This window comes from Myotis lucifugus, unplaced genomic scaffold (assembly GCF_000147115.1).
Source record: "Myotis lucifugus unplaced genomic scaffold, Myoluc2.0 scaffold_390, whole genome shotgun sequence".
In the NCBI taxonomy this organism is placed as follows: domain Eukaryota; kingdom Metazoa; phylum Chordata; class Mammalia; order Chiroptera; family Vespertilionidae; genus Myotis; species Myotis lucifugus.
The window spans coordinates 125,625-149,097 of NW_005871438.1; the positions used below are offsets into that span (position 1 = coordinate 125,625).

At 38.1% G+C, this 23,473-nt stretch overlaps 1 protein-coding gene across 1 annotated transcript in view; it reads right to left on the reverse strand.

The window, feature by feature from the left end:
• The window catches only part of ENKUR (enkurin, TRPC channel interacting protein), a 28,942-nt gene that overhangs the window by 4,205 nt on the left and 1,264 nt on the right, over positions 1-23,473 (reverse strand). Inside the window, exons 2-5 of the mRNA XM_014467380.2 lie at positions 11,328-11,473; positions 9,495-9,718; positions 4,368-4,514; positions 3-82 (exon numbers count right to left, since the gene is read on the reverse strand). Coding sequence (XP_014322866.1) covers positions 3-82; positions 4,368-4,514; positions 9,495-9,718; positions 11,328-11,473 — 597 coding nt within the window. The remainder of the gene's footprint in view (positions 1-2; positions 83-4,367; positions 4,515-9,494; positions 9,719-11,327; positions 11,474-23,473) is intronic.

Consider the following 23,473-nt stretch of genomic DNA (forward strand, 5'->3'; position numbering starts at 1 on the left):
GCATCTTCTTTGGTAAAGAATCGATGAAGACGGAGAGGGACTGGAACTCCTTATGCACCTCTTCCCAGTTCTTTTTTAGCCCCTGCAAATGGTAAGGGAAACTGTAACTACTACCGTCAACTGCCAAAGTAAAGTACATTGTAAAGTAAACTAAATGATAAAGAAGACTACACTGATAAGCAAAATATAAGTAGGTTAAAAAACCAAACTGACAAAAGTGACTTTTAAAATGATATGTATTTATCAAGTACTTGGCCACAGTAACAACAAGTACTGTACAGAGGCCAAACCCTGTCCTGATTGTGTGCTCAGATCCCAGTGGGAGTATTTATTTGCTCTGTTTCTAATGTTACTGTACTTGTCTTACCAACAAATATGCACATGCCGAGTTATGAATAGTATAAAACTAAGCTCACAGGAAATGCTTTTTGGTAAAAACAACAACTTAGAATTGATACCCTCAGACATTAAAAAAACATTTTTGAACAGAAAATTATTTCTTAAACATTTTTAAATTTTTTTCTTTAGAATTTTCTTTTCAAACCACCATCCTCATTCTTCAACAGAAAAATTACATCAAAAGATTAGATTCTAACTTGCATGGTCTTATTTTCTTACACCTGACTAAATGGAATTGTACAAAATACCAAAATTCAATTTCACAAGATATTATATTTTATGTCTCTTTCAATGAATTAGAATTCCTCCTCCATAGAGCCAAGGGATCTATACTTTCCAGTAATGTATTTTAGAAATTACTGAAATGTCATTAAATGTAACACACATGCTAATTTAATAATGTAGTTAATTTTTATATTCTCAGTAACCAACAAATTCAAAATTAGGGATCTCTTAGGAGCAATAACAGTTATTTCTATCTCGGTGTTGTTACAATTTCTTATCACAGTACACTGAGGCCCCACTGACAAAATGGTATTCAACTACTAATTGAATTCATGCAATAAAATTTTGTAAATCAACACTTTATTTTATTCACTCTGCATGCATGTTATTTTTTTTTACAAACAAAAAAGTAAAACTGAAACTACAATAAAAGTATTGTCTTGATAATATGGTCCTTGAAAATCGTGACCATGAATTTAGGTTTATGAGAAGATTAGAAGTGTCTTATATAATAATGCCTTCATAATAAACCCTTATAGTAAAAATTTAATCTTGTAGAAAGTTTCCAGGGATAATAAAATTTCAATGACTTATTTTCATGCCTAGGTTAGAAATAAAGTAATGATAGGATAGGGCATACTGTATAGAATAGGTTGGTTGAAAAAAAAAAAGGATAAAAAATTTTGAACCCTTGAGTGAGATTATATCAAGGCTTTGGGAAAGGAGGAAGATAGAAGGAAACGTATCCAGGTTAAATTTTTAAGAGGGGGGTGGTTTAGTACAATTCTTAATAGTACATGAGCTATAATCCAAATGGGAAATATATTTCCACAATGCTCCACAGGGGTATCTATTGCAGAGAGGAAATTTATACACTACAAATATCAAAGGTTGTTTATTTCTAGTTGGATGATATTATTTTTAAAACATTTTATTAAGTTTTTAGTTGGGTGATAGTTCCATATTATTTGTGGTCACAGCAGCTACATTTTTTCCTCTATATTTTCTTTTAAAGGATAATTTTCTTTATCTTCCATTGTGTACAATAACCTTTGGATCAAAGTCAATAGCCAAGAATGGCCATTGAATGCAACTAATATTTCATATTATTGAAATAATCTTTTAGCTGTTTTTTAAGACTTTTCTTAACTCATCTAAAAAAATCTTTTATTCATTGCAGCAATAGTGATTTTTCCTTATTTTTATTTCTGAAATTTTCTCTCCTTTATTTTTATGCTGAAATATGATTAATTTTAGAAAACCTTCAAATGGGGTGAAGCAGTCATAAAATAGTGCCTTCGTTCAGTTTTATGCTCCTTTTGTACCCCTCCCCCACCCCACCCATTCCTCACCTTCTTGTCTTGCACTGTGACTAGAGGGGTGGTGGCATGGGTTGATTTTTGTAGAATACCCCCCAGCCCGCAGCCCTTTTGTCCTCCAGTCTCTGCCCAGTTCGGCCAAAGGTGGCACTGGAGGGAGAGACAGGTAGGCCCTTTCTTTTGCTTCTTTCTTAACATCACCTGACACTAGTTCTGGCTCATCCATCTGTGACAACACCTGTCAAGTGGCTCATCTTCCAGGTTCCAGTTGTCACTGGGCTCTGGTAGCACAGCTCCTTGCTCTGCCCTTCAATCCTCAGGTGGTGGTGGATTCCCACTGTCCTTAGTCTGGGGGGCCTCAGTGTTCCTTGTTGGTTCCCTTAGCCTTGCTTCACATCTGTAAATAGTTCATTCAAAACTCTGCAGAATCCCAGCTGAGCGTGCCTCCTATTTCCTGCGGCAGCCTTGACTGATAGAGCTGCCTTTGGTTACTTCCTATGTACGTGTACATCACGCAGTGGGAAAATACTGGCCTGGGAATTGGCCAATCTGGACTTCAGTCCCTGTTCAGCTAAGGACTGCATTTGTTTTGCTCACTACAGTTTGGGTACAGCGCCTGGAACACAGTAGATGTTCAATAAATGAATCCATGGATGAATGAACAAATTAGCCCACTTAACATATTTGCATTTTATACCCTTATCTTAAAATGAGAAGTTTGGGATCGTTAGGCCAGATGATCTCTTCCAGGTATAATGAGACTGTTATTTTATAAAAAATTAGCAGGAGAGTGTGATGGCTCAGGGACATACAACCACATTGTCATAGAACTATGTGCAACTCAACCAGGGAAGGAAGCATGGTTCAGGGCTTGTCACGAGCATAGCTAGTGGCGTTGTTATCACAGCAGCTACATTACTACACTACCTGACTAATAAGGTATCTGATGGAGGATTTGTCACTTAAAGGATAAGCAAAGATATTCTGTAGTAACTATATTAGGAAGCTGAGGGCAGTTTATACATTACAGCCAAAAAGGTGCAGGGCAGAAGAGCCTTTTCCTTCTGAGGGAAGTTCTTTTTCTCTTTCCCTATTTTTCAGTATCATTTAGATATAAAAATCTGGCTTCCATAAAAGCACGTATTTTCTAAAAATGGTAGATGCAGCAGAAAGAGATAGAGAGAGAGAGAGATGGGCCAAAGCTAGTGCTCTTCCTGAACGTGACATGAAAGCCCCGCCTCCAGGTCTGTCAGTGTCCTGCCAGCCATCGTCCTTTCTTCTTTCCAGGACACCATCATGAAACAGCCGTGTTCATACTGGGCAGTGGGTTAGGCACCCAGAAGCCTGCTGTCATGCAAGGTACACAGTCGTATAGTCTCTGCCCTTACGCCACTCCTTGAATCCACTCTTACTCTGAGTTTCAGGCCCAGCTAATGACCTACCTGTATCCTTGGAACCTTATAAAACGTAGGCTCTATACACACAGACAAATAATTTAATTTATCCATCAATTAAATGACAATATTCCTACAGCAGGAATTTTCACCTACCCTTCTTAATATCTTCGGGGCTTATCATGATACTGTATGTGAAATAGACATTTTAAAAATGTTTATTGATGATTATGAAGGAATTGTTAAATGTTAAGAATTTATAGTGCATATGAATCCATTTCTCAACAGAAATTAATGTGGTAAGAAAACATTTTTTTTTCTGTTTTTAAAAGGTCACTAGAAATGGCTTTGTAGAAAGCTTTCAAAAATAATAGGTAAAGTACTATTTTGACTTCTATAAGAGATGGGATGACTATAGAAGAATACAGGTAGGTACATAGTTAATAAATACAACCATGTTCACATCCCTAATATTTTCAGTGCTTCAGATAAAATCTTGTATCAAACACTCCGATGTAAATGTTATCTTTATTTTTTCAAAATAAGAAAAATACATGTAAAATCTAACATCTGGATACGTTAAAATCTCAGCATTTGTCTTATAGAAAACAAAATGTTGGTCTAGGGAGAGTTTCAATTATTCTAGAGCTCCATCTAGTGAAAAATGTCTATTTTGTGGGTATTATTTTTAATAATTCAGGGACATGAGAATAAAAATAAAAATGCTTTTTCTTCTCTGTAGGCATGTTTGTTGAAGAAGACGGTGGGCTGCCTTACAACACTAACTACTTCAGGAAAAAACAGAAGCTCACCAAATTGGAAACAAATAATAATCCCTATATTTCAACTCTTTGTTTTCCCTGAAGAGTCATCTTTGCTGCATGGAGTTGTCACCATAACGAAAAGAGAGCCATCGAATTTGAAAGTCAAAGTGCCTGCTTCGTTAATCATTATTAATCACTGGCGGCAGACCTTTCTTTAAGCGGTGTTCTCAAGAGTTACATGGAGCCAGAAGTTACAGGACCCTTACCTGCAGCACTCCTTCCCTCTCTTCATCGGAGAGCCTTTTCATGGCTGCTTTCCGGAGGCTTTCTTGGACGTAGTTATCATACTCTTCCTGGGCGTTTTTCACTTCCTCATTTCGCTTACATATGTATTCAGGTGTGACACCATAATCCTTACAAGAATTTTTCAGGGGAAAAAAAATCAGTATCCTGAATGCACTCATACACGTGTACATACCAACCAATGAAATGGTACAGACTTAAAGCCTTTACTTACAACACCGCAAACTGACAAAATTTAGTGACTTTCCCTCTGTTGGGAAGTAGTTGATTCTGATCTTTTAAAACCATTTGAGCTGTTATTTGTGGCAGCTTGTTTTCCCTCTTCTGAATGTTTCGAGACCCTGCTCTTGGCTGATGACTCAGCCCTTACTTTACCCCTAAGAGCTGGCTTTTCTTCATTGCTTGTACTACTTCAGCTTTTACCTTGAAATATCTTAAATATCTTGAGGTCTCCTTCGCAAGGTTTTGTTAAATAAGATACTTACTTCCAAGGCGTCATCAAAACCAACTCGTGAAAGATACAAAGCACATCTGCTTTGCGAGAAAATTGACTTGGGACCTGTTTGGGGAAATGCAAAATCCTGGGCTGCTTACAAAGACTGACGGTGAACTAATCAGCTGTGATTCTCCCAGATGAGTGAATATGTGTGATAGATATCACTATTTTGAGAAACAGAACTACTCCTTGTTTATTCTTCAAAAAATTATTTGTTCTTGATGCTAGATATATTAGTGAATAAGAAAGGCAATGTTTCTGTCCTCATGGAATGTGCATTCTATGGTGAAAGAAACTCACCAAAAACAGGGTATAAAATAGGAGATTATATATATACTAGAGGCCCAAAATTTGTGCACTGGGGGTGGGGGTGGGGTGGGTATCCCTCAGTTCAGCCTGCATCCTCTCCAATCTGAGACCCCTAAGGGGATGTTCGACTGTTGATTTAGGCCCGATACCACAGGGATTGGGCCTAAATAATCTGGGACTGCTGGCTCCCAACCACTTGCCTGCCTGATTGCCATTAACTGCTTCTGCCTGCCAGCCTGATCACCCCCTAACCACTCACCTGCCAGACTGATCAATGCCTAACTTTTCCCCTACCATCCCAATCGCCCCCAATTGCCCTCCCCTGCCAACCTGGTTGCCCCCAACTGCCCTCCCCTGCCAGCCCAGTCTCCCCCAACTGCCTCCCCTGCTGGCCTGGTCACCCCCAACTGCCCTCCCCTGCTGGCCTGGTCACCCCTAACTGCCCTCCTCTGCTGGCCTGATTGCCCACAATTGCCCTCCCCTGCTGGCCATCTTGTGGCTATGGGTGCCGCCATCTTTGAGGGCAGGGCAGTCAATTAGCATATTCCCTCCTTATTGGCTGTGCGCTCTGCCATCTTTGCAATGGTGTGAGGGTCAATTAGCATATTCCCTCTTTATTAGATAGGATATATATATATATATATATATATATATATATATATATTTCAAGGTAAAATAAAAGTTAAAAAGGGGAAAGAAAGAATAGGAGCTATTTTAGATATATAACAAAAATCAGGAAAGACCTCTCTCAGGAAACAGTTGTTGAGAGAGAAGATAGTCATTAAAACTATTCAGAAATATTCTGGTTCTTCTCCCTTTGGGCATTTGGTAGAACAACACTTTCCTGCTCCCTTTGAAGTAAGACATAGTCATGTTACCTGACTTGCCTAGTGTGAGTGGAAGTGACCTCGGTACCTTTTGGGCAGAAGCCTGAAGAATTAATGGATGACTTGCCACGTTCTCTTTCTCTGGAATAGTGATGGGAGATGTTTGGGGTTGCCTGGGTTGTGAAGTGAGGATAAGAAGCAGAGCTTTCAACAACCCTCAGTGGACATGTGGCACAAGGAAACTATAAAACTTAGTTTCTTTTAGTTACTGAACTGTGGGAGTTGTTACCACAGCATAACCCAACCAATTCTGCCTGAATAAGGGATAGAAATCCTAGTTGTGAATGTGTTCTGGAAAGTTGCAAAGCACTCGACAAATAAACTCTAAGAGCACAGTATTCTTGTTAATGTAGTGGTAAACAGTCCAATCCATTCCAGAAAACACTGAGGGAAACACATTATAGTTCAGTACAGTTACTGAGGGTCATAATAATGATTTTGTGCCATCAAAAAGATTAAGTTATATTTGGCATACTCTGTTTAATAAAGGGAATCATATGATACATTTTAGGAAAGTCAACTATCTCACAAATAGCTAAAAGCTTCAGTGATCTGAAATATTCCTATGTGTTGAATCATTAAAGAATAATGCACACTATTGATAATAATAATTGCATATATTATAATATCTACCCTTTACTGAATTTTTATTAATGGCCAGGTCTTATGTCAAGTGCTTAATATATTTTATATCACTTAATCTTCACTCTAACCCTGTGATAAATTAATAACTTGTTTAAGATCATAGAGTTAAGTAAGTGGCAGAGGTAAAATTTGAAATGATCCCTTTACTACTATTGCTATGTGCCTCAGGCAATCATCCATGCCTCATGGCACAAATGGGCAAATATTTTATTTGGAACTAAAACATGAGATTTATTCACTTTTTACAAATGACCTTGCCCTTAAAAAGGACTTATGATCTCACTCACCAATAATAGATTTTTAAAAAACATAACTGATAAGTGGAAAGTAAGTTGAGTAAGTCCATCATGAGCCCTGATTGCTCAGCCAGCAACAACAAGGGGACAATAATATTGTGGTGTTTGTATGGCTTGGTAAACAAGCACAGGTAGACATACTTAATATTTTTCTGTCTCTGTAATGTATTTTTACTTCTAATTTTCTGTTCAAGGCAGAAAATACACTGAAGTGGACAACTTACACAGAAGGCGCCAGAAGGAGGGGCAGACTATACGGCAATTGGTGGTATGACTATCAAAGGAGAAGAGTTTTTACGTGATGGTGGAGAAATAATGGACTGGAAATAGCTTTGAAGGGCCAGGAGAGTGAAATTTCTGTTTTCCACACCCTATGGGACAAAGGCTATGTGCAGGCTCCAGGGGCCATAGGAGGAGGAAGTATCCGGAGAAGCCTAAAATAACTGAATCAGCATGTGCTACTAACTCCTAGATTCCTGCTAACATCTTCCAAAGGTGCCTTAGCCTATGGCGTGACAATTTCTCAGGGAACAAGCAGTGTCCTCTGACATCAGCCTTGAGATTCCTGTTTGATTTTGAACAGGCACAGGATTTCTCATGGTAGATCACTGGATTACCTCAACACAAGCCCCCTCATACGTCAACACAATTTTGTTTCTCTTTTTTCTCTCCCTTGCTTTCTTCCTTCTTTCTTTTTTGCCACACCTTATTATTATTATGCACTAGTGACCCAGTGCACAGATTCATGCACATTGAAAGGAAATTAATTAGAAGGTGGCCGGTGGGGCGGGACTGGGTGAGATGGGCCAGACACACCCTGGAGCCAACCTCCCTTGGTTCCTCCCTGGCATCTGCGGAGTGAGCGGGGTCCTTCCGGCAGGTGGGGTCCCTCAGTTTGGCCTGTGGGGGTTGGGCTGAAACCAGCTCTCCCACATCCCCCGAGGGGTCCCAGAGTACAAGAGAGCACTCTGCAAAGTTGCTGTCATACAGAGTGTGGAATGCACATGCAAGTGTGCAGTAAACCAGATTTGGGGCTGATGGTGCCCCAGCAACAACATAACCCATGGCCGAAGGTGGAATCATGTGGCCCTGCGAGGAATTGGGCTCCCTCCTCTCTGGTTTCGGGGTGCATCATCTGCAAACTGCCACTGCCAAGTCACTGCAGATTGGCAGACCCTGCATTGAGTGTTTGACCCCTGGTGGTCAGTGCATGTTATAGCGACTTGTCGGACAGTGGGAGGGGAACTTAGCATATTAGCCTTTTATATATATAGATTATTATTTTTAGGGTTTTGCACTCATATTTGCCATGTGTGTTTTGCACTCATATTACCATGTGTGTTTCAAGTACCTTTATGCTCTATACTAGAGGCCTGGTGCAAAAAAAATTCATGCACTTGCGGGGGGTCCCTCAGCCTGGCCTGTGCCCTCTCACAGATCAGGAGCCCTCAGGGGATGTCCAACTGCGGTTTAGGCCCACTTCCTGCGGGGAGTGGGCCTAAGCTGCAGTCTGGCCTCCCTCTGTGGGGAGTGACCCATGGACCAATGGGGGGTGGGGGGTGGGATGGTGCTGGCTGATGAGCAGACGGCCCCATCCCCCCAATCACCCCTCTGCCACCGCTGGTCACCGCCACCTCCTGATTGCTGTCCCTTCCCTCTTCCCGCTGATACCCACTTTGGCTGGCCTGGTGCCACCTGCTCACCAGCCCTGACCCCGCTGACCAGTCATTCCACCATTTGGTCGATTTGCATATTAGGCTTTTATTATATAGGAAGTATACAAAGTAAAATAGGTTTTGTATAAGGTATTTTTTGGTAAGCTTTTTTAATTTTAAAGATCGTCTATATTTAAACAATTAAACCCAAGCTTCTATAATTTTTACTGATGAAATTATATGTTCATATGATTAATGCCTTTTCAAATAGAAATGAAGGTCCCAGAGGACTCGATTACTGTCCAGTACTTTCAAGGTCTGCTTTATTTCACACTAAAAGCAAATTCATGTTGAAATAATGTGAATTAGCTACATTAAGCTAATAGGATGGATGGCTCTAAAGTTGTTTTACTCTTCATTTCTCTCATTCTGCTACAAGACACTGAAACCTAATAACTAAATCTTAGGCTCTTCTGAAAGGTTATTCTTTTTAGATTTATAGTAATGACTGTGCTTTTAATGGCTGTCCACCTAAAATTATTATGTTTTAGAGAATGTTTGTTATAATTATTAAATATATTAAAAATTAAAATTAAAGAAAAATAATTAGTTTTCCTCTACTGAACTATATGGTATTCATTTCAAGATTTGCACCAAACACAGATTTCAGGAGAATGAGAACTGGTAACCTAGATAACTTGTCCAGTGAGAGCACAATTACTGATAATATGGACAATTATTATGAACATTATATTTAAATTATTTGAACCTCAGGTCTAAAATTAATATATCACAAGGTTACCTTTTTATTGATGTACTTTGGAACTAGTCCAGAACTTTCAAGATCATGCTTGTCTCCAGTTCTTTTGTCAACGTAAATTGGTTTAGGCTTTTTAGCCACTCCCATAATGACATCGGCTGCGTTTGTATTGATAAAATTTTTTCCACTCTGTACGCCCATGACTGGATGATCAGTCCTCAGTGGCACAGGAGGCTTTCTGGTCCCAAACCAATCAAATTTCTTTTCTGTTAAATATAATATATCCTTGTTAATATTAAACTATAAACATTGCTACTTAGTGCTATCTGTAACATCTAGATATTTTACCACTAGTATATTGAAGTTTTATTACAATATATTCAAATGTTTAAGATAAAAAATCAGTAATTGTAAGTGTAAAAATTAAGTGCAACTTAATTAATATCTCGAAGAACAGTATAAAAGTCTAAGGAAGAAGATAAGCACCCCAAATATATGTTAGCAAACTATTTTAACTAGCTATTGTGAAAATATTTTCTTATAAAGATTTCAACAACAAAAGTTCAGCTTTCCCATTGAAAAAAGTTCAAACTTTAAAACTTTTTTTATGAGTATTGTCAGTATTATAATTGTTTCTTCAGAGGAAAGTTACTGTAAAATCACCACATAAATTAAAAAACTTGATGTATTGAAAACCCAAGAATCTATTTTTTTTCCACTAAAACTACTATTAATATAAGGTACCTAACATACAGCTTACCAAATAAAGCATTACCAATATAACTGAAGTTTCCTATTCACTCCTCCCTGGTTGCAGCTCACCTAAAATAACTGCTATGCACATTTATTTTATTTCTCTATACCAAATTCTCTTCATTAGCTGCAGGTGAAACTGTCCATTTTTACATAGTCTCTTCAACCTGACCAATCCAACTCATCTTTTTTGACAGAGCCACATCAAAATGGCTTGTAAAAATATTAAAATGTAAAATAATTACTTCCCCCCCCCCCCCGCCTAAGGGCCAAAGGCAACAACTCTCTTGAAAAACCTTACTCAAATCTTAACCCCATCACAATTACTAGGGACTTTGACTTTATTTATCTCTGCATTGTTGGAGCATTTTATGAGCTTATATAACTTTTATTATTTATTAAAAAAAATCCATACAGGGTGGGGCAAAAGTAGGTTTACAGTTGTAATACAAATAAATAATACAATCATTAATAAATAATAATACAGGAATAATCTCTCAGCTTCATGTATTCACAACTGTAAACCTCCTTGGCCCCACCCTCTACTTATTATTAAAAACAAACCTATGGACTAGATTTACCTTTTGTTGTGGGCTGAATTGTGTTCTCCCAATATTCATACATTGAAGACCTAACCTCCAGTATCTCACATTGGGACTGTGTTTGGACACAGGATCTTTCTTTAAAAAGATACATTTTATTGATTTTTTACAGAGAGGAAGGGAGAGGGATAGAGAGTTAGAAACACCGATCAGCTGCCTCCTGCACGCTCCCTACTGGGGATGTGCCGGCAACCAAGGTACATGCCCTTGACCGGAATTGAACCCAGGACCCTTCAGTCCAAAGGCTGACGCTCTATCCACTGAGCCAAACCAGCCAGGGCTGGACACAGGATCTTTAAAGCGGTACTTAAGTTAAAATGAGGTCATTAGGGTGGGCCCTAATCCAAGACACAGTCAGAGGGAAGGCCATGTGGAGGGACAGGAAAAGACTGCCACCTACAAGAGAAGAGACACCTTAGGAAAAAAAACCCACCCTGACAGCACCTTGGTCTTGGGTCCAGCCCTCAGAATTGTGGCAAAATAAACTTCTGTTACTATGAAAAAGAGTGATAAAACCTACTGGGCGGCGCAGCTTTTTCCTTTGAATGTTTCTTCAGGAAATCCTTTGGACAAGGTACTTCAACTCTTGGTGGCCCCATAGTCTTCATTGCAGTTTTAACTTTTTTCATGTCCTCTTTCACAGCTGTCTTAAAAACTGATGTGTACCTAGAATTAAAAGACGTTGCAGCATTTGTATGTCTAGTAAAAAGTATTTAAAGTTTAACATAGGATATACATTTCTAATTTAGGTAAGTCTATATTCATTGGAAAATAGCCAAAAAGCATAATTATCTGAGCCCTGTCTTCAGGTTTAGTCAAAGCTAGAGAGAAGCTTTGCCTTAAGGAAGAGGTGCTGGGCTAAGAGGTTCATAGTATTTCCTTATTATTCTTTGAACATATGAGGCACCAATAGTGATTTTCATCTCTGTGTGCGTGTGTGTGTGTGTGTGTGTGTCCTCCTCTCTCCCCCCACCCCCCTTTTTTTTCTGATCAGTCTGGCGAGGGGTTTATTAATTTTATTGCTCTCCTCGAAGAACCAGCTTTTCATTGATTTTCTCTAACGTTTACATATTTTCCATTTCAATAATTTCTGCACTGATTTTTACTATTTCTTCTTATTTTGGATTTAATTTGCTTTTCTTTGTTAAGTTTTTAAGGTGCAAGTTTAGATATTTGACTTTAAACCTTTATATGTTCCTATTACAAGTATTTAAAGCTATAAAATTCCCTCTAGGTATAGTTTTTAGCTGCATCCCACAAATTTTGACATGCAATGCTTTCATTTTTATTAAGCTCAGAATACCTTTTTAATTGCCTTCTGACATCTTTGACTTAGGAGTTTGTTTAGATTTTTTGATTTTAAAATATTTTGGGATTTTTTCAGATATCTTAATGATTCCTAATTATAAAAAAAGTGTACTTTGCTATTGTTGGCTGGAGTGTTCAATAAATGACAATTAGGTCAAACTGGTTGGTAGCGTTCTATTAATTACTGAAATCTCTGACTATAATTGTAGATTTGTCTGTTTCTTCTTATAGTTCTACTAGAGGCCCGGTGCATGAAATTCATGCATAGGTAGGGTCCCTAGGTTGGAGCCTTCTGGCTGCCAGCGGGGGCCTTCCTTCCCTGGCTGCTGGCCAGGCTTCCTTCATTCCACACCACCCCCTGGTGGTCAGTGCATGTCATAGCAAGCAATCAAACTCCCGGTTGCCAGGTTGAACTCCCAAGGCGACACTTTGCATATTAGACTTTTATATATAGAGATTAGTTTTTGTTTTATATATTTTTGACACTGCTAATAGGTGCGTAGTATTTAGAATTACCATATCTTCTTGAATAACTAACCACTTCATCATTGCTTTTTAATGCTTTTTAAACCTGCAAAAAGTTTGTATTCTAAAATCTCCTCTGTCTGATATGAATATAACCACTCCAGCATTCCTTTGATTTGTGGTGACATAGTATTTTTCCATTCTTCAACTTTTTACTTATTTGTGTCTTTATTTTTAAAGTTTTTTTTTAATGGAGAGCAAATAATTTTTATTCTTTCTAACAATCTCTTTTACATGACATGCTTAGGCCATTCACATTTAATGTGATTTTTTAAATATTCACATTTAAGTTTTCCACCTTGCTATTTGTTTTCTATATATCCCATTGTTCATTCATCCTTTTTAAAAATCCTGCCTTATTTTTATTTATGTTTGGATTTTGTTTTTCTTTTGTGAAAATTCTAAGGTTTACTATAAATATATATGTTTAACTAATCACAGGCTACATTCAAATAATGTTATACCACTTCACATGTGGTATAAGAACCTTATAAAAGAATACTTGCATTTATCCCTCTCCCAATCTTTGTCCTAATGTGGTAATATATTTTACTTCTATATATGTTATAAAACCCACAATCATTGTGATAATTTTCCTTTAAGAATCTCTTTAATCATATTTTAAAGAAATTTTAAAAGAAAAAATATGTATACATATACAGGGTGTCCCCAAAATTTATACACACTTTGATAATTATTCATTCCAATGAATTAAATCTGAAAAGAAATGTCTGAGCTATCAGCTGTTAAAGTGTGTATACATTTTTTGGGGCACACTCTGTATTTCCCATTTTCAGTGTTATTTCATTGTGTAAATTCACATTTCTGACTCATACCCTTTCATGTGCATTAAGAACATTTTAACTTCCGACTTCTATTGTTTCTGATGAGATATTTGCTGTCTTTCTTTCTTCCTCTTTATGCAGTGGGTTTTCCTTTCCTTTGGCTACTTTTAAGATTTTGTTTCTTTATTATTGGTTTTAAGAAATTTGATTGTAATGTCCCTTGGTATGGTAATGTTCTTCTTCTCCTTTTCTCTTTTTTCTTCCTGCTCTTTCTTTATTATGATTCCTGGATTTAGGGATTTCATTAAGTCTGCCAAATTTTTTGCCATTAGTAAAATATTTATTCTGTTTACCCACCTCTCTCCTCCCTTTCTGCCATTCTATTTACACTTATGTTAGGCAGCTGATACTTTTTACAGGTCACTGATTCATTTTCCTTTTCCATTTTTTTTTCTGTTTTATTTTGTATTGTTCTATTATTATATCTTCACATTCAACAATATTTTCTTCAGTTTCTTGGATGCTGTTAATCAGTGTTCTATTTTCATTTTAGACATAGTATTCTTTATTCTATAAGTTATATTTGGGTCTTTTTCAAAATCCTTTCTTTTTTCCCTGCATTTTGCTCATGTTTTCCTCTAACTCTTTGAACACACAGAGAATATTTAAAATAGTGGTTGTCATATCCTTCTCTACTAATTCTCGCATTGATACCAATTCTTTGTCTGTTTGTATTTACTGACTTTTCTCTTGGTTATGTATTATATTTCTGTATCCAGAGAGCTTTGGTCTAGTTCTAGTTTGGCTCCACTACTGAGGCAATATACTTCTGAGTACACTACTCCATGCCCTGTGTCTTAGGTGTTTCCACTCTGGCTGGTGGGAATATGAATTTTATTTGGCTCTGTTGCCTTCTGTTAGTTATTTCCCTGGCCTCAGTAGTTTCAGCACTCTCTACTTCCATACCTCTCTACTTCTCTCTTTCTCACCCCCCCCGCGCCCCCCCCCCCCCCCCCCCCCCCCTCTCTGCAGTGCTTTGCTGTGAATTCTACATGCCTTGTCTTGGCCTTCCTGAACCCTAAACTCTGTCTTCTTAATTCAGGAAAACTGCTAGATTTTGTTTCAATTCCTCTTCCCTGGGCTTTGCCCTATAAATTCTCTCCAGAGAATATGTTGAGGCAATTGTAGGGCTTCTTTCCCTTTTCTTAGGGATGACTGCTCTGTGCTGCCTGTTGTCCAGTATCTGAAAACCATTGTTTTATATATATTTTCTGTTGTTTTAGTTGTTTAAGGTGAGAAAGTAAATTCCATCCTTGATTGGAAGCAGAAGTTCACCACATTTAGCAACTTGTATTCTCTTCGTGCTTATGTGGATAAGTTTGTTTGAAGAAACATGAAGTGGTTTCTTTCTTTTAGGGGCCTTTCATCAATCTTGAACTCAATGCCTAGGAATCAATATGGTCCACACTGAACAAACTCATTAGATAGATACGGTTCAATCCAAACCTGTGTGTTAAAATTTCCACAAAAGTTGGAATTGTCAGATATAATCTTTTGGTTAATAAAATATTCCTTTGGGGGAAAAAAGAAGTAGGTGTACTTTCACCACTTTTTCTAATTTGCAATCTTGTAATTCAATACATTAGTTTGTGTGAGCTCAAAGTTTACCCATCTGTTACAGAAAACAAGATATTAATGATACATCTTTATTTTTCTAAATTATAAAAAAGTGAAACTAATAGAATGTCAATTACATCTCAATTTTAAAAATTAATAAAAATCTAGGTTCCCCCTTCTCCTCAATCCATTTCCAGAATAAATTTTGTTTTCTGTATTTCTATTTATGTATAAATTGTAACTTAATTTTAAAAATTTAACATAATGTGATCTTTTCCCATATTAGTACATGTAAAGCTTATACTTCCTTCTCAATAACTACATTTTATTCAATTTTCTGGATGGTGTGGTTTTATTATAAAGATCTAGAAAATGACTTTATTAGATAATTGGCCATACATTCTACCTTTTATTAGATGTGAGCTATAGATTATTCTAAAACAAAAATGATCATCTTCAAAAAACATACCATAATTGCATTTATTTTATTGCTAATAATCACCACTTAGTGAGTCATATCAACTTTCTAGATATACATTTTAAGGCAGTTTATCTTAATTACCACTCAGATAAATACTGACCAAAAATTGGGACAGGCCCTAACCGGTTTGGCTCAGTGGATAGAGCATCGGCCTGCGGACTGAAGGGTCCCAGGTTTGATTCCAGTCAAGGGCATGTACCTTGGTTGTGGGCACATCTCCAGTGTGGGGTGTGCAGGAAGCAGCTGATCGATGTTTCTAACTCTCTATCCCTCTCCCTTCCTCTCTGTAAAAAACCAATAAAATATATTTTAAAAAATTGGGACAGTTTGATAAAGCTTGATTGAGATTTTTTTTTCCTAATACATTAGTTTGTGTATTAATGGTTAACTACTTTTCTTTTCTTTCTTTTTTTAAATTTGGGCCAATAGTATTGCAATGTTTCTCTGTTGCATAGAACTTTAAAACCTAGACTACATTAGAAAATCCTTCAAATTATTTCTTGAAGATAATTTTGTCAATATACATAAAAACATCTTTAGCCTATTAAAGGCACTGAAGTGATAGTCTTCAGTTCAGCCTCATGACTATATCAAGTAATTCAATTTCCACAAATGGATGTCAAGTCTACTCCTAGCTTGGTGGGTTGTCAAAGCTATGCTTAGTTGACAACACATATATGTGTCATTGAATATAATTTTGATCTCACTGCTGCTCAATACTTATTGCAAGCTGATGAGAGAAATAATAAATATGGTAGATTATCAAAAGGACATGTAGTTAATGTTTGCATTTAGATCTGTGCTGTACAATACAGTAGCTACCAACCACATGTGGATATTGAGCACTTGAATTGTGGTTATGTTATATTCTTAAGTCATAGTATTTTAGATATGTTGGGTTAAATATGTCATTAAAATTAATTTTACATGTTTTTTTCTACCTTTTAAATGTGGCTATTAGGAAATAAAAAATTACACATGTGGCTCACATTTTATTGGATAGTACCCATGTAGAGATCAGAAAAATTATTCACTGAATCAAACAATATAGTGCTATAATTGCATATATCATATCCAGACACATCATATCCATGCCTCTACGTTGCCTTTGTTATGTTTTGGCATGTGGCCACTGGTCAATAATGAGAGCAATATTAGACCTATGAAACTCAGTGTATTTAATGTAAAAGTGCGGCTAAAATCTTTATTACATTATACACATCGTTTCTCCTATGAACCAAGGAGGACATATAATCCTGGCTTCATACCAAGATTACATCTCAGCTACTGCTTTGCTTTCGTCTTATGGAAAATGTGACTTACACTGTAAGTGACCTTTAGAGGATCATGGGAAGCATGTTTTTTCTTTATGGGTTGCCCAGTTTCTAGTTAGCACTGAATCAAATTTATACCAGACTTCAAGCAAACTGACAATATTTTAAAGCATACATTTCATGTACAAGGAATTTATGCTCATTTGTGGTATTATTTTATTTTTCTATCATTATTTTTTATTTGCTTTGATATCCTTATTTTAAAAATCTTATTACATTATAATGTGGAAATGTGTAAATAAATACTAAACAGTATCTAAAACATGTTAAATTATCTGAAGACTAAAATATAGATGCTATTGAAGCAATAGGTATTCATTAGGTTTGTTTCAATTAGTTACTCAGATTAAAAGCAGTGTGCAAACTGATTAAAGTTATATGCTTTGATGTCATACTTATCATTCAATCTTAGCTCTTGTTCATCCTAGCTGCCCTAATGTTCTCGGCCTGAGTTTCTCCTTTCCTACAACTGAGCTAATACTACTCATCTCATAGAGTTCTTGTAAAAATTAAATAATGATTGTATAAAACAGACCAGTTCCTGGCACATTATAAACACTAATACATTGAACATATTATCATTATTTTTATTAGTAGTATTCTTATTGTTACTATTATTACTGGATATTCATCTTTTTTTAAAAATATATTTTATTGATTTTTTACAGAGAGGAAGGGAGAGAGATACAGAGTTAGAAACATCGATGAGAGAGAGACATCGATCAGCTGCCTCCTGCACATCTCCTACTGGGGATGTGCCCGCAACCCAGGTACATGCCCTTGACCGGAATCGAACCTGGGACCTTTCAGTCCACAGGCCGACGCTCTATCCACTGAGCCAAACCAGTTTTGGCAAGGGTATTCATCTTGCTTAAATAAAAAAACACACCTGTTTGACCTTTTTCTTGATTTTACCTGTATCCTAATAGAAAGTCTTATTCTCTAAAAAGCTGAATCATGGTATATAAATGGTTATTACAAGAGACAAACACAGATAGATTGACATACTTTCCTGACTTGTATACATATACATCGTGGCATGAGAATAAACAAATTCTCATGCTAGATGTATATGTATACTATGTTTAAGAACTTGAATCTTGTTCTAGAACAGGGGTCCTCAAACTACGGCCCGCGGGCCACATGTGGCCCGCCGAAAACATTTATCTGGCCCCCTGGGTGTTTTTGCCGCCGCTGCCTGTTGCTTAGGGGCCCGCAGTGCGCATGTGTGGAATGTGGGCCACCGCACTCTCCTTCTCTCTGTCTCTAGACTCCTCTCAGTCTCAGGTGTGATCTGACGAGTCATGAACTTGCCTGTGCAGAGCCTGCTGCTACCTGAGGACCGAGGTAAGAACAAGTTAGGATTTATTTTTTTTTTGAAGTTAGGAGGTCTATTTTTTATTTTTATTTTGCAGTTAGTAGGGCCTTTTTTTTTGAAGTTAGGAGAGCCTTTTTTTTTAAGTTTTGTTTTTTTTACTTCAAAATAAGATATGTGCAGTGTGCATAGGAATTTGTTCATAGTTTTTCTTTAAACTATAGTCCGGCCCTCCAACGGTCTGAGGGACAGTGAACTGGCCCCCTGTTTAAAAAGTTTGAGGACCCCTGTTCTAGAATGTAATAAACTTCTAAAAAATGAATCACTCAAAAAAGTTCACTTATTCACAAACTTTCCTGACAATTAATTTTAAGAAATATTTTTGGCATATTTTCTTCTCAACATTTTTTAGGTACATGTGAATGTCAGAGATATGTGCTAATATACCACATATTATATATAATCTATAGAAATCTAAATGAGAGGCAGTAACCCATAATGAACAAACATTAAGCCAGTAAATGCAGATGGGAGCTGCCATCCTCCTTGCTGACAAAATCGTGTTTGTGAATGTCCTTAGCCTCATCCACGTCTGAAGAAAAAAGGTGTCTTCTCCCACTATCCCTTTTGCTACTGGTTTCCCAGGTCTTCATTTCTTCTACATTTTTAAAAAATCCTCACCCGAGGATATTTTTGTATTGCTTTTAAATAGAATGGACAGGAGGGAGGGGGTGGGGATGGAGGGGGGAGAGAGAGAGAGAGAGAGAGAGAGAGAGAGAGAGAGAGAGAGATACCGATTAGTTGCTTTCCACATGCACCCCGAATGGGACAGGAGCGAACCCACCACTCAGGTACCTGTCCTTGACTAGGAATCGAACCTTCAACCCTTGGGTCTGCAGGCGGATGCGCTAACCACTGAGAACACTAGCCAGGGCTCTTCTGCATTCTTTAGGTGATTCTATTAATTACATCACAACTTAATATGTGTGTTTGCTTTTCCTGGTTTTGAAATCTATATGAACTGTGAATGAGTATCTACACTGATAAAAGACAAAGATGCTAATTGACCATACCTTCGCTATGCCCTAAGCCACGCCCACCAGCCAATCAGAGCGACTATATGCAAATTAACCCAACCAACAAGATGGTGGCCAGAAGCCACCGAGCTGGAGCAAGCAGGAGGCTTGGTTGCCTGGGCAATGGAGGAAGCCAAGCTTCCCGCCTGCCCTGAGCCAGCTGTGGCCTCTGCTCAAGGCAACAAAGTTTCAATTATAGAAGATAAATAAATCCCAGATACCTGCTTCCAGCCAGCCTCCACTGGGAGCTTGGGTGGCTGGGGGCCGTGGCCAGCCTGCAAACAGCCATCAGCCCCTAACCCAGAATGGCCACACCCTCATGGGGTGAGGGTCCCCGCTGGGGGGCTTGGTCAGCCTGCAAACAGCCATCAGCCACTCACCCAGACTGGGCCAGGCACCCCAGCAGGACCCCCCCGCCCACCTTGAAGGGGGTGTGGCCAGCCTGAAAACAGCCCTAAGCCCCTCACCCAGGCTGGCCAGGCACCCCAGTGGGGACCCTCACACTGAAGGTGCTGTGGCCAGCCTGCAAACAGCCATCAGCCCCTCACCCAGGCTGGCCAGGTACCCCAGGGGGGACCCCCACCCTGAAGGGGCTGTGGCCAGCCTGCAAACAGCCATCAGCCCCTCACCCAGGCTGGCCAGGTACCCCAGGGGGGACCCCCACCCTGAAGGGGCTGTGGCCCGCCTGCAAACAGCCATCAGCCCCTCACCCAGGCTGGCCAGGCACTCCTATATAATAAAAGGGTAATATGCAAGTTGACCCTAACTGTAGAATGACTGGGAATGACTGTCACTATGACCCACACTGACCACCAGGGAGCAGATGCTCAATGCAGGAGCTGCCAGTACAGTGGTGGTGGTGCGAGCCTCTTCCGCTGCTTCAGCAGCGATAAGGATGTCCGACTACAGCTTAGGCCTGCTCCCCACTGGCAAGTGGACATCCCCCAAGTGCTCCTGGGCTGCCAGAGGGATGTCTGACTGCCAGCTTAGGCCCAATCCCCCATGGAGCGGGCCTAAGCCAGCAGGTGGTCATCCCCTGAGGGGTCCCAGACTGCAAGAGGGCACAGGTCGGGCTGAGGGACCTCCCCGAGTGCACAAATTTTTGTGCATCAGGCCTCAAATATATATATATTTGAATATATGTTTGTCAAGAATGAATATATATATAAGCATGAGAAGTGCACTTGGGGAAAAACACACAAGAGATGAAGAGAAGTATTATTATTGTGTAAGTCTGCAGAGAGGGATAGCCAGATGAAAAACCTGAATGTTGACTTCCAGCACTAATTAAAAAACTGTCCAAGACCATATATTACAGAATGGGAATTTTAGCATTAAATTTCATTATGCTAAAACAAAAACATTTGGATATTCTAAATTTTCTGTGAATATAAATTCATTTAAAAGAACTATTGTTTTCCCCAATTACTGGCTATACTTAGTCAGCAAAGAAGGTAAGAACCTCAGAAGAAAGTAACTATGTTATCTAAAATTTCATAATAGTCAAGATTGCTTAACAAACTCAGATACATAACTGGACTTTAAACAAACAGATGTTACAAACCTTCAGAAAATACAGTATAACAGCATTAAAATGGAATAAAATGGAAGGTTGTCCAAGAAAAATGCAAAGCTCCAAAAATGAAATTCTGACTACATGTCAGAATTATCCCAATGAAAACCAAAAAGGCATAAAAAAGGAAACAACTACTGGGTGCTTATGACATTAAATATTTCATTTTCAAAATGCATGTATACAGAAACTCCATACTGGTGAGCCTGATGTCAATTTCAAAGAGCTTCTAAAAATTTTTAGAGCAGCAATGATAGCATGAGCCACTTGGAGTTTCAGGTCACTGAAATGAAGATCTTTTGTTTTTTGAAATGGGAAAACAACTTTCTCAATGTGATTTTTATGATTATTATTTATTTATTTAATATATTTCTATTGATTTCAGAGTGGAAGGGAGAGGGAGAAAGAGACAGAAACATCAATGATGAGATAGTATCATTGATCGGCTGCCTCCTGCACGCCTCCTACTGGGGATTGAGCCACAGCCCAAGCATGTGCCCTTGACCGGAATCAAATCCAGGACTTTTCAGTTCACAGTCCAATGCTCTATTCACTGAGCAAAACCAGCTAGGGTATGAAGATCATTTTTAAGAAATATAAGACTCAAAAATCAGGAAAATATTTTAGACATAATATACACCTTGTATATTATGTAAAGCCTCTTATTAAATACTTACTGATAAGGTAGAGAAATATGAACTGATTAATGAGTGCATTTGGATGAATGACTGAATCCTCAAAAACATTTATTGCTGTCAGTCTAGAAAGAAATATCTAGTGGCCTATTAAAGTGCAAGGTACTAGCCCTATTCAAGGATGGATGGAGATATAAAAGACGTTGGATCTGCAAATGTCACAAAGCTGTGAGGGATGGTTAAGAGAGTGTATGAAAGATTCAAAATTCAAAACTATCTCCATAGATTAATGATAAGTTTAGATAAAAAAGAACCAGCTACACAAGTATAGGATGGGAGAGACTAAACTTAATCATAATTCATGTGGGAATTTCAATGTGAAACAACGATAGGACTTGACTGCCATAATGCTAATGGATGCATAAATAAAAGTATTGTGCATCAAGGAAAGCAGATCAGAAGTCAACATTCAGGCCATATTGGAATATTACTTTCAACAAAAGGGAAAGAGAGAATGATTAGAGATATTAAGTAACGAGTTATCAATAGAAGGGTCACACATTTGGCGATGATCTTGGAAACCATCTCATACATCATGAGCAACTGAAGTTTTGAAAACTGATGAATGGTTTCTCATTGACTTTAACATGTGTTGTTGTTTTTGGTTAATCATCACCCAAGGATATTCTCCATTGATTTTCTTTAGAGAGAGTGGAAGGGAGATAGGGAGGGGTAGGAGTGGGGAAAGAAAGAGAGAAATAGAGGGAGAGACAAAAACAGAGAGAGAAGAGAGAGAGAAAAACGTCAATGTGAGAGAGACACATTGATTGGTGGCTGAAACCTGAAACACAATCATGCCTTTACCTGAGAATCCGAACCCGAGACTCTTCAATGCTCAGGCCAATGCTCTAACCATTGAGTAACACCAGTCAGGGCTGACTTTAACATTTTTATATCTTAAATCCTAGCTTATAGTTCCACTGCAAAAGGTTGCCCTTCACCCCACTTTGGTTACATATATCTATTTGGTAACATTTATTTCATTTAGTATATCAATATTTTAATGTTTATATTTTTGTTTGCTAAGGAAACTAAACTCTGATGTATGGGAGAGCACAGTACAGTCAATTTTTGATTTCTCCCAGGAACCCAACTCTTTATGAAAGCTGGACAATCATCTTGCCAGTCTTGCAAAGAGCCACCGAGAGCTTTCTTGAAGCTGGATTTATAACTCAGTAATACAGATAAGCCTTATAGCTTAATACATTTCTTATGATTATGTAATTTTACTATCAGTAAGGAGATTCAGACAAGTTTGTGTTAGTGTGGTGAGAAAAAAGTGTGATTAATTATGCTCTTTTTTTATGAATTAGCGGTTTTCGTGCATGCCATCAAATTAAAAACTCCTCATCGTTGTTGCTGACAGTGTAGGCTGACTTAACAGAGAAAGTTGTGTGGCATCACATTTAGATGCCTTCTAGTCCCTTCACCATAAGTTCCTTTTTCCTACACACTCCTTCAGAGCAAACCAAAGTGTGTGCTGTCACTGCAACACTCCCCAAGGGCAATATTATACACCTAATAGGGGCTCAGTTAATGCTTGCCAAATTAAGAATGATTGTTCCTATAAAATTTCTTGAAAAAATCACCTAGATGCATAGTAAAGCTTTTAAATTTACCAAAGGACAGAACACCTGTCTAATACAGTATCTTACCATTCAAATTCAGTCCTCTATAGAAAACACAACCTACCAGTGGGTTACAGAGAGGAGGAGCTTTATCTTGTACAATATATAGGAATTTTGGACCAAAAGTCCATTTACCAATAGTTAATTTGAACACTCCTCATAAACTGTGCACCGGTATCATATCTTCTTACTTTATATTCCCCTTTCCAATTTCTACTAGATTTTGAAAAACTAACGGAAGTTAATGTAGGTACTGCTCTGGTTAAAACAAAGAAACTCAGGCTGGTGTTGCTCAATGATTAGAGTCTCGTAGGTGCACCAAAGGGTTT